The sequence below is a fragment of the Nerophis lumbriciformis genome, linkage group LG11, assembly GCF_033978685.3.
Source record: "Nerophis lumbriciformis linkage group LG11, RoL_Nlum_v2.1, whole genome shotgun sequence".
In the NCBI taxonomy this organism is placed as follows: domain Eukaryota; kingdom Metazoa; phylum Chordata; class Actinopteri; order Syngnathiformes; family Syngnathidae; genus Nerophis; species Nerophis lumbriciformis.
The window spans coordinates 2,476,508-2,488,808 of NC_084558.2; the positions used below are offsets into that span (position 1 = coordinate 2,476,508).

Genomic DNA, 12,301 nt, shown 5'->3' on the forward strand with positions numbered 1-12,301 from the left:
ATTTGGCAGATAAAAAGAGAATTACATCTCAGTGCAATTGGGAACAACACCACTAGGAACAAGTCATCCTGCAGCACGTTTTTGTACATTAAGTCAGCTCCAGCGACACCAAGCATGCAAAACATTTGACAAAGAAGCCGTTAACATGGAAGAGCTGATTCTCTCATTGGGTTTTGCTGTTTGCAAGGAAACATTCACAGAATAAAAGATGCAAAAATGTCCACTTGAAGATCCGGGGAAGCATTATAGCAGCAAAAGCTTCTTTTTTCTTTTCTTTTTTTAATAATGAAACGTCCAATAGAATGATCATTAAATTAATACAATTATTTGTTGCATGATTTTCACTTAAATCAAATGAGTTTGAATATGTTTACATGAAAAGGAAACGAAAGGGACAAGCGGTAGAAAAATGGATGTATGGAAAGAAAATGCCCAGAGGTTTAATCTGGAAAGACTGCAATGTGCCCGCCGTGCCAATAGATGGCGATGTCACCTTCTAAAGTAGTTCAACCCGCATGCGCACCAACTCTTGTCTCTTTCGCGGTTCAAAACGACCTTTTGAAGAATAACCTTTACCAGCAAGTATGTGCTTAAAAAGGAGCAAGTTTGTAAGTTTGTAAGTCATTCATATATACTCTTATTAATGTACCCTGCACATTGTTGTTTTGGTCGTGTTTAAAATGTAACATACTCTTAAGTACAGTAGTATCATCTAATCCTATATACCACCATTAAAATGGGGAATTATTGCGTCCGCCATTTTTGTTTTGGTTGTGATCATTTCAGCATACATTAGCAAGTACTCCGTTTTTACAAAAAGTGTTGTTCAGCAAAATGTTACACTTTTAGAACCATTTTCCAATATTTGTGTTGTTCTGTAAACCAATGACAGTTTTAAAACGCGTCCAGTAAAGAGAAACCTTGAAAATATGGGTTGCAAAATCCTGGAATGTTCTGGAATAGTTGAGAACTTAATACATGGGAATAAACAAGAATACATTATAATTTTTCCTCGTGTTTAAAATTGAAAATGTAAAATGAAATTTAGTCAATGTGCACCAAAAATACTTGAGCAGAAAATAAGTCTAAATTAAAGGAATCTAAATAATATTTAAAGTGTTATCTTATCTAAGAAAAATCAGGGAAAACAAATATACTCTTATGCCAAACAAAAGAAAATATTACAAATACATCACAATGCTAGCCAGCATGTTTGTCTTTGTATGACACAAAAATAAGATCATTGTAATGTACTTTTGCATGTGTAACTGCCCTTAATCAAAGTAAAACTTACCTAAATGCTTTGTATTATGTTGTTTGTAAAAATGCTGTTATTGAAAATGTCCTAACTTTTCCCAATCGACTTTTTCCAAAGTTCCTCAGCTAAGTATTCCGCCCGTTTGTAGCCTAACAATACCTGTAAACAGATTTTTCAGTTGACACTAAAATCCACAAAAAATAGCCAAGCGTCCCAAATAAAAGGGTAATTAAAAAGCAGCCGAGTGTGAAGCGACTGGGTTGGGAATCAGCACCTCCAAGTCCGAGTCCATGGAAAAGGGGGGAGGAGACCCTGCCCCAAGTGGAGGAATTCAAGTACCTCGGAGTCTTGTTCACAAGTGAGGGAAGAGTGGATCGTGAGATGGACAGGCGGATCGGTGCGGCGTCTTCAGTAATGCGGACGCTGTATCGATCTGTTGTGGTGAAAAAGGAGCTGAGCCGGAAGGTGAGGCTCTCAATTTACCGGTCGATCTACGTTCCCATCCTCACCTGTGGTCATGAGCTTTGGGTTATGACCGACAGGACAAGATCCCGGGTACAAGTGGCCGAAATGAGTTTCCTCCGCCGGGTGGCAGGGCTCTCCCTTAGAGATAGGGTGAGAAGCTCTGCCATCCGGGGGGAGCTCAAAGTAAAGCCGCTGCTCCTCCACATCGAGATGAGCCAGATGAGGTGGTTTGGGCATCTGGTCAGGATGCAACCCGAACGCCTCCCTCGGGAGGTGTTTAGGGCACGTCCGACCAGTAGGAGGCCACGGGGAAGATCCAGGACACGTTGGGAAGACTATGTCTCCCGGCTGGCCTGCAACGCCTCGGGATCCCCCGGAAAGAGCTGGACGAAGTGGCTGGGGAGAGGAAGGTCTGGGCTTCCCTGCTTAGGCTGCTGCCCCCGCGACCCGACCTCGGATAAGCGGAAGAAGATGGATGGATGGATTAAAAAGCAGCTTTGTGCAGGCAAGTGTTTTGATGTGTGATTCAACCCATTGTCTTTCAATGTGATGACATGTTTTGCTTTATGACACAACATCAGGCAGCTGTTTGCCTTTGACAGTCATGCAAAAAATCCTCCAAACGGGAATGGGACGATCCGATTCGTTCATCATTCGCCCTCTTCAGACGTGTTGTCACAGCAGGGTATCAGTTCTGAGAGATGCGCTTCATTCCTGCAAGGTAGAGCCGGGCAGCTCGTTGGTCAACGTGTGCCAGCGCTCCACTTTCTTGCCCTTGTTTTTCAGACAGTCTATCCAGTGCTGCAGGGTCTCCCCCTGCGAGTGGCACCCTAAGGAGACGCCCCCTGACCACGATGGAGGCACAAGAGGACATAAGTAATTAAAGGTAATTAAATGTTACTCTGTGTCATTCATACTACACACATAAAGGAGGCAGCATAACCACTTCGAAAACCATTTGAGAGGTTTTAGTCACCTTATGTTATCTGTGTTTGAATTTCAGCTTTTTTAACATGCTTTATTGTGTTTCCTTGTTTATTTTGTATAACTGGAAGAAAACCAGCTAAACCAAGTAATCAAAACGACCTATTAAGTCAGTAAAAAAATAAATCACTTCCAACTGCATTTTAGTATTTTTCATAGTGGGAAGGTTAGTGGCAACAATGATGCAATATCCCCCATAACGCTCAAAATGGTATTACAGGAGCCAATGCAAACTTAACAGTAACAATGCACAAATTTAATTACTACGGTAAGTGAAATATAATTTCAGTATTTTATAATTTAAAAAAATGTTTAGTTGCCTTCAAAATTAAATATGATAAAACTCACCCAAAATTTGGCAACACATTATTGTAATTGGACAATGTATTTTGGCCTACTTTTTTTTTTGTCCAATTTAATCCTTAAATGTTTTATAACAGATTGAGGTGTAAAAAACTTGAAATATTTTCTTATTATTTACTTTAAAAAATCGATCAAAAAATTTATGAAATGTTATTTAAAAAAAAAAGTTTTTAGATTACGAACAACATATATTTTGACAAAATTCTCATTGGACAATAATCATTCTTGTTTTTTCCTCATTTTATTTGTCTTGAATCAGTTCAAATTTTATTATGACTTATAATTAGTAGGGCTGCAACAATTAATTGATTAAATAAATTCGAACAAAGCATTAATTTGTATTTTTGTTGCTTCAAATAATCCTTTAATGAGTGTAACTATTAAAACGTATACAATCTGGACCGCATGGATGCCTGTAGCATTAAATACACAGACATTGTGTGTGGGTGCCATGATCTGTCTGTCTTTATATTTTAGTAATGCACACATGTTAAAACTTCAATTTCAATGTAGATGATGTACATGTATTAGAAAAAAGAGTGAAAGTTATGGCAAGCAGGAAATGTGTTGTTTATTTTAACTATTCTCCCTAAATCCGCATCAAGGCTATAAAGTGTGTTTTATCCAATTACTCCTTTAATTAAACAACTAATCAATGGATTACTTGATTACTAAAATAATTGATAGCGGCAGCCCTGATAACTAGAGTTATGTAGAACTTGTGTAATTTTAAACAATTATATTGATACATAATGTGTCTAACTAGCAATTAAAGTGTTTCGGCAAGGTAGCAAAAACAGCATTGGCAAGTGGACAAATGCACCATTTGGGAAAAAAAAGCAATTGTCTTGCAAAGATACCAGATAAAAATCAAATATATTCACTGGGCCCATAGCAAATCTTTTGTCAGCCACAACTTCATTAGTAGCCAGTCAGCTTATTCATGAGCCATAAAGTCAGCTACAGGAAATTAATAGTGGGCCATTTAAACTCACCGATAAAGTCGTTTGACTTCCCGAGGTCGTAATCCCAAACGGTGACCTCTAACGTCTTGGTGGCAAGCTCTGAGAAGGAGATTTCATAGAAGAACTCCTAGGAACATGAAGTAAATGTGAAGCCAATATTCCAAAAGCACTTGTTGCTGTGTCCTTAATGAGGCAGCATGATGGTAATATGCAAACAGTAATTGTCACATTGTGCAGCAGAGTGTGTCCATGCACTATAGCGCCGGGCTAATAATAGCTCTCGCTTTACATTCAGTCAATGATTATAAATGCATCGGACGCCACAGCGTACCTCATTAAACTCTGGGTTGAGGGTCTTTTTGATAACAGCCGTTTTGTGCTTGGATTTCTTTTGAACATCTGGCTTGAGGTACCTGAGACAGAAGAGTGTGACAGTCATTGTCATGCACAAGTCATCATCCTGCTGCAAGGAATAGTAATGGCTTTTTAAAACTGATTTCACGTATATAGCCAAGCGTGTTATTTTAGAATTTACAAAGGATGGATTTATTCACTGCAAACTAGGACCAAAATATTAAACGTTGTTAGATTAATACCACTGACAGAGTCTTGCAAAGCTGAGTATTATTATACTTTTAAGGCTCTTGTATTGACTCTTATACTTAATGTTATACTTAATTCAAGTCCAATTAATACTTGAATTAACCAGCCAGCCTGCATGCGTGCACACGCTCACCAATGTGCCCCCCAGCTTCCCAAAGCTGAAGCCCCAGTTGTATCAGTAAAGCCCTCCCTCCTTCCACCCATGACTGTTGCTGCCACGGTGGATGACAGCGTCTTAAATCTGCTTCCTGAGGTGGGGAGGGTAGCTGTATGACTGGGGAGGCACAGCTTCGTCCACCGAGGCCGCCACTTCCCGTGCTTCCTCCTGCAAGGCCTCTGCTGCCAGCGACTTGTACAGCGACACCTATGCTGACAGCTACCTGTCCAGCCAGACTGCTCTATCCTGCATGGCCTCTGCTGCCTATCCTACGTCTAGCACCGGCCTCTTCCGCCATTCCATTATCCATCCCAGCACCCTGCTGCTCCAGCTTGACCTCCAGCCCATCATCCTTCTGCTTCAGTTCTGCCTACAGTCCAGCCCCCTGCTGCTTCAGCTTTGCAGACGCTACCAATCCAGCCCCCTGCTGCTTCAGCTCTGCAGGGGCCACCATTTGAGCTGCCTGCTGCTCCAGCTCTACAGACGCCACTAGTCTAGCCGCCTGCTGCTCCGGGTCTGCCGCAGCAGGCAGCCTCATCTCCAGCGGGTCTGCCGCAACCGCCAGCCTCGGCTCTAGCGGGTCTGCCGCAACCGCCATCCTCGTCTCCAGCGGGTCTGCCGCAGCCGCGAGCCTCGTCTCCAGCATGTCTGCCGCAGCCGCCAGCCTTGCCTCCAGCAGGTCTGCCACAGCCACCAGCCTCATCTTCAGCGGGTCTGTAGCAGCCGCCAGCCTCGTCCAGAGCGGGTCTGTCACAGCTGCCAGCCTCGTCTCCAGCGGGTCTGCCGCAGCCGCCAGCCTCGTCTCCAGCTGCTCTGTTGCCGCCGCCAACCTCGTCTTCAGCCGCTCTGTTGCCACCGGCAGCCTCGTCTCCTGCCGGTCTGTTGCCTCCGTAGGCCTGCAGATGCCGCTAGCATCTTGAAAATCCTGTCCTGCGGTCTGCTCCTGCCTTACCTCCAGCTCTGCAGTCAGCTTCTGCCTCGCCTCTCGTTCGCCTTCCGCGGAAGCGCCCATCTGGTGCTAGATCTCCTCGTCTGCAGCGCATGCGTTTGCTTGATGCTCGCACTCCCCCTCCTCCTCGGCCCCAGAAATGACTGTTCCATGGACGTCCTCCGTGCCATCTGCAGCAACGCCCAGGATTTGGGCATAGACCTCGTGACTGCTGAGGTCTCGTGGCCGCTCCCGTCCACCCCCTCGTCGGCCACGATTGGCTGTTCTGTGATTGCCCACCTCACCAGCTGCAGTAACGGTTTATTAGCCGCGACCCACCGCCTTGTCCTCCCTTGTCCCTCCCATGACTTTGGACTCTTTTTTTGTTTTCTCTAGAACATCTGGAATCTTTTATGTTGGGGTGGCATTCTGTCATGATGTGTTGTATCAGATCATCTCTTATACTGAGTTTCTTGGTATTTTTCTGTGTGTTTTCACTTCCTGTTTTCTCTTTTTCGGCAGGTGTCGGAACATTATTTACTGGTCACTGTGGATTATTCTTTCAATGCTGAGGTTAAGCACGCACGTACTTTGTGGACGCCGTCTGCGCCACATTCTCTGTAAATATTTTAGCTGTGTTCCAGCATTCAGTTTTATTATCTTTATAATCTTTCCAGTCAGAGCACTTCCCTGTTGCTCTCGCTTTTTGTTTGTTTGTTTAATCATCAAGTACCCTTTTTTACTGCCCACTACCTCCTCGTTCGTCTGCACTTAAAATCACTATAACCTTAGTCGTCTCACACGATGCACCCCTGACAAGCAGTCCCTTAACGCAACGTAAAAACATCTGTCTAATATACCTCTGAGTGTAGAACGATCACTTTGTTCTAAGAGAGCACAGCTTGTAGGTTCAATGTGCGCAATTAAATAACCCACTTGCGCAGACAATGTGTTGATATAATTTTAGATTGGGGTATGTTGCTTCTTAATGGGGAAAGACGTAAATGTCTCTTGTTGTCTCGTTAGCATTTAAGCTAGCGAACTGGCGGCAATCAATTTGCAAATTCGTCCAAGTGCAGTTATCAGTTACGAGTTTTGGATAATTTTTATTTAAAATGGTAATGCTATAACCGTTGCGAGTTTTATCGCCGTTATTATTAATACCGTTTATTGTCCTTCCATCCATCCATCCATTTTCTTCTCTCAGTGTGGAGGTGCAGCGGCTTTACTTTGAGCTCCTCCCGGATGACAGAGCTTCTCACCCTATCTCTAAGGGAGAGCCCTGCCACCCGATAGATGAAACTCATTTCGGCCGCTTGTACCCGTGATATTGTCCTTTCAGTCATAACCCAAAGCTCATGCTTATAGAGGGAATGGGAACGTAGGCTTCCGGTTCAGCTCCTTCTTTACCACAACGGATCGATACAGTGTCCGCATTACTGAAGACGGCGCACCGATCCGCCTGTCAATCTCACGATCCTTTTCCCTCACTCGTGAACAAGACTCTAAGGTACTTGAACTACTCCACTTGGGGCAAGATCTCTTCCTCAACCTGGAAATTGCACTCCACCCTTTTACGGGCAAGAACTATTGACTCGGACTTGGAGGTGCTGATTCTCATCCCAGTTGCTTCACACTCGATTGCGAACCGATCTACTGAGAGCTGAAAATCCTGGCCAAATAAAGCCATCATGACCACATTGCTTGGCACTCAGCATCAAGGGTTGGAATTGGGGGTTGAATCACCAAAAATGATTCCCGGGCGTGGCCACTGCTGCTGCTCACTGTTCCCCTCACCTCCCAGGGGGTGATCAAGGTTGATGGGTCAAATGCAGAGAATAATTTTGCCACACCAAGTGTGTGTGTGACAATCATTGGTACTTTAACTTAACATTATCTACAAAAAGCAGAGACCTAATCCTGCAGCCACCAAACCGGATCCCCTCAACGCTGTGACTGCGCCTAGAAATTCGGTCCATAAAAGTTATGAACAAAATTTGTGACAAAGGGCAGCCCTGGCGGAGTCCAACCCTTAGTGAAAATGGGTCCGACTTACTGCCGGCAATGCGGACCAAGCTCTGACACTGATCATACAGGGAGCGGACCGCCACAATCAGACAGTCTGATACCCCATACTCTCTGAGCACTCCCCACAAGACTTCCCGAGGGACACGGTTGATTGCCTTCTCCAAGTCCACTAAGCACATGTAGACTGGTTGGGCAAACTCCCATGCAATCTCAAGGACCCTGCCGAGAGTATAGAGCTGGTCCACAGTTCCACGACCAGGATAAAAACCACACTGCTCCTCCTGAATCCAAGGATCGACTATGCCACGATAAGGTGGCAGCTCAGAAAGGAGACCGTTTATTGTTGCATCCCTATTATACAGCCAAAACCTGTGTTAGCGGCCACTGGCCGATAGCAGTCACAAAAATGTCTCCCATAGAGAAAAACATATATGATTACCGTATTTTTCGGAGTATAAGTCGCACCGGAGTATAAGTCGCACCTGCCGAAAATGCATAATAAAGAAGGAAAAAAACATATATAAGTCGCACTGGAGCCCGGCCAAACTATGAAAAAAACTGTGACTTATAGTCCGAAAAATACGGTATATATAAATGTAGCGGCCACATGTTTAATGCAGCCAGTGGCCACTTATCTTGCATCCTGAAATAAAGTATTTTTTAAAACTTTGTATAGTGGCCACTCGGGATGTAAAAATATAAAAAATCTCACGGTACGATATTATCACGGTATTAAGGCCCCGGTACTATTGTGATATATGTCCAAAAAAATAAAAGACTTAAAAATGACATAGTGTGTAAAATGAAGTGGCAGAAATGTTTAGCATAAACAGATTTACTGTAATTGAACACAAACATAATGCTAAAATGTTCTAATCATATGTATTACTACAAACAAGTATTTTTTAAGAACAAAGAAATGTGGGGCAACATCCACTGTTTGTCAACTTTTACTTTCAGAGAAGCATTTTTCTCTTCAGTGGACATTTTTATATTAGTTTTGAAAATGCAGTTTTCCACAAAGGTAAACTCACATTTGAACTGTTATTCATGTAAATACCCCACAAATAAACATTTAGCTTCACTGGCTTAATTTTTTCCACGTAATGGTAGCTTATCGTGTACAGTTCGGTGTGCAGCAGCTGCTTTTCCTCGGCACAGTACGCCGTGAGCCAGTCTGTTTTGGCTTTGAACACTCGAGACGAACGCAGCGCGTTATTACCTCCACCACAGGCATTATGTTTCTGGCAGTGTTTGTTTGTCTTTTAGCCACATAACTTGAACAGTTATGAGGATTTTGACAAGTAACAATTCTTCTTATGTACTACGAAGTGGAACACACTTCACTTCTTGCTTCCTCTTTCGCTCCACTCCCCCACATTGCGCACCCGTGCTGCACAAAGGATTTTGGGAGATATAGTTTATTTTCAGACCAGCCAAAGCAAAAGAGCCAGAAAAAAACTACATTCACCAAGTTTTCGTTTGATACGTCACACGTGTCAGATTTTGAAACTGTAATACCACGGTATCTACAATACCGTTACAGCCCTCGTGGCCACTAATACCAATATTTGCTGTACTGACAAGATGTTGACAGATTGAGAGTTGCTTGTTTTTCGACACTTAACTTTTTCCCGGAAGTGAAAACCAGTGGTGGTTAACAAAGCTAAGATGGATGTTGTACAGCAAGCAGCGTAAAAACTATCTGACTACAAAAGAGGCTTAAATCTTCTTGCAAAAAGCAGATACGAACATAAAAGTCTAACTATGCAGTGGAATAGATCCCTATACTTGATCAAAAAAAGATTTGTCGAGTGATATCAAGGATTATACATCGGTCGCAGACATATCGTACAATTGTGCTCCAGACGCCATTCATGACAAAACAGATGAAACCTTAGAAAAGCATGGAGGTCTACAGCTTCTTTGTATGTGACTGTGTCAAGAAAATTGGTATCAAGACTCTCCCGGATAAATATGCATCGTTTTTCTTCAGGTAAGGTTGCATTTCATGATTTAACTTTGCGTCCACCGATGTTTGTTGCTGTTGCACACGCCATTTACGTGTATCGTGTTTTTCCCGTCTATCAAAATATAACTGTTGATGTCAACATTGTGTATGTGCTAAAAGCTTAATTTATGATTGCTGCCTTTGGTAAAAGCTGAGCTCTTACAGGTTTTGCTGACATTTGCTTTCTTTTATTTAGACTCGCTGAGATGGAGCTTTTCAAAACACTCTGAGCAAACATGTGTTTAGAAAATACAAATAATATCAAGATAATACTTAAATGGGAAATAATAAACGTTAAAAGCACATCAAACAAACCTTTAACAAAGTGATCACTGCAAACTCATGCTTTCTTTGACTATTCCCTTGGACTAGAGTGTGTGCTGCTTTTCTCGTTGTTTCGTAAAATCTTGCACTCTTCCTCCCTTTTTAATTACTTCTCGAGTGAATCTGAAGTGAAATCCTTTTCGCGATTTGAACAATTCTTACAGCCGAATACAACACAAGCATAGGGCATTTTTTCTTTGAGAAAGGCTGAATGCGAGCTGGGCGTGACGTCAGTAGCATCCCAGCAATTACCCTTAAATTCGGCTGTGTTTGCATTTGCATCTGCGTTTTGAAATATGAATAAAGATTTATTCCAAGCAAAATTTGTTGAACGTTCGTCTCAGCTGCAGGTACTCGCTGTTTGCACTAAGTTGCAGGAGCACTGAAACAATCTTGCTGGTTAGCTAAACATCTCGCTAGCTTTTTTGTTGTTGCCTTCGTTCACTCTCCGAGCCACAACGGCTGTCCACTTGGCAGCTAATCATATTTGGATGATTACAAAACAAACACTGTTAGTTTTGAACAAGTTGTAGTTCTAAATTATTTATCAGTAAGTCAGCGAGAAGGTATATATTTTTGACGTAACGGGATGGATTTGTAAACAGGTACTGACGCCACTACATCAGTACCTCTGTAGCTACATGATAAAGATGTCAAATGGGAAACATTTTCTGAGTTATTTGCATGCATGGCATATAATTTGACATTACAATTTAAATTCAGATAATGTTAGTAAACTGTACTAAAAAAACTGCTGTGGTGCATAAAATGGACCATGTAAGTGCCAAAAAGACAGTCAAAAGAGGTTGGTAGATGAGAATAAAGCTAAAGGTAAAATATAGTGCAGAAATGCATCCAAATACAGGAAATGTAGTTTTGGTTTTCAAAATTTTCCTTCAGGGTTTACGTGGCTGCCCTTTGTGAAGATAGATATGTTCCTTTTTTTTCTTAATTTTCCTCTTTTTTTCTCAAAGGTTGCACACATGCCTGTTAATGTGCAGTTCAAATCTCTCGCTCACAGCCATATAGATAAGCTTCTGACAATTAAACAACAACGTTTCGGGCTGCGTTCTGCCCTAGAAACAGCTTTTCTCTAAACAAGAAATATAGTTTTAATCTCGTCACTACCCTATTTGATTGTTGACTATTTTTAGAATAAGCTAGCTACGATATTAATTCAGTTTCGTGCTTTTTTTCCCATAATTTCACATGTGAGTTTGGGTTGACAGTACCTCAGATCAAATTTTTTCCACCGGCCGCACAAAGAAAAATTAATGGAGCGAGGGACCACTTTATACAATTTGTACATTAAATATGCTAAAACTCATCCAAGGTTGGCCAATACTGCGTAATGCTAAACGCTAAGCTATCTGAACAAAACATTGGCCCCGTTTACACTGCACACCAAATCTTGATTTTTTTTTTGCTCTGAAGTGACACATATCTGATTTTTTTGCCAGTGTAAACGCTCCAAAGTTCTTTAAATCTGATCTTTTGGCATTAGATTCAGGCCACATCAGGAGGTTGTCCTGAATCTGTCAAATGTGCCTTTAGTCTAAACACAATGCGACCTGAATGTGACTTTTTCGTCAGCTTTGGGCGAGCTATGTCACTCGGGTGCATGGGGAAAGATGCAGTTGCCAGCGGAAGTGGATATTTCATCACAACATCCGCTTATGGTAAGCAAAGGCAATTAATACGACCAAATTTTCGGGGCATCACTTGTCAATAGTGCGCAAAGGGGTCATATTATTTAATTATTTTTCTAAATGTAAAACACTTCCTTGTGGTCTACATAACATGTAATGGTGGTTCTTTTGTCAAAATGTTGCATAGATTATGTTTTACAGATCATCTTCAAGCCACTTTCTGACAGTTGCTTCGGGATGCGCCGTTTTGTGGGCGGTCTTATTTACGTGGCTCACCTTCGGCAGCGTCTTTTCTCCTTCATCTTTGATGTACCGGTGTAGCGTGCAAGGACGGGTGTGGAAGAAGTGTGAAAAGATGGAGCTAACTGTTTTAATGACATTCAAACTTTACTTAAATCAATAACGGAGCAGCATCTCCTCATCCGTGGCTCACTAGTGCAATAACAAAAACCGTAAATGTGTCCTGTGAAAAACCGTCCGACCGGAACTCTCTAATAACTATAGTTCCTTGGGTGAATAATATAAACTCACCACACCGATATGTTTTAGCGCTTTCATGGCGAGTT

At 42.2% G+C, this 12,301-nt stretch overlaps 1 protein-coding gene across 1 annotated transcript in view; it reads right to left on the reverse strand.

Moving 5' to 3' along the window:
- Positions 1-1,022: 1,022 nt before the first annotated feature.
- LOC133610986 (double C2-like domain-containing protein alpha) overlaps positions 1,023-12,301 on the reverse strand; it is a 55,756-nt gene continuing 44,477 nt past the window's right edge. The window contains exons 9-11 of the mRNA XM_061967800.1: positions 4,367-4,448; positions 4,066-4,162; positions 1,023-2,568 (exon numbers count right to left, since the gene is read on the reverse strand). Coding sequence (XP_061823784.1) covers positions 2,432-2,568; positions 4,066-4,162; positions 4,367-4,448 — 316 coding nt within the window. The 3' untranslated portion in view covers positions 1,023-2,431. The remainder of the gene's footprint in view (positions 2,569-4,065; positions 4,163-4,366; positions 4,449-12,301) is intronic.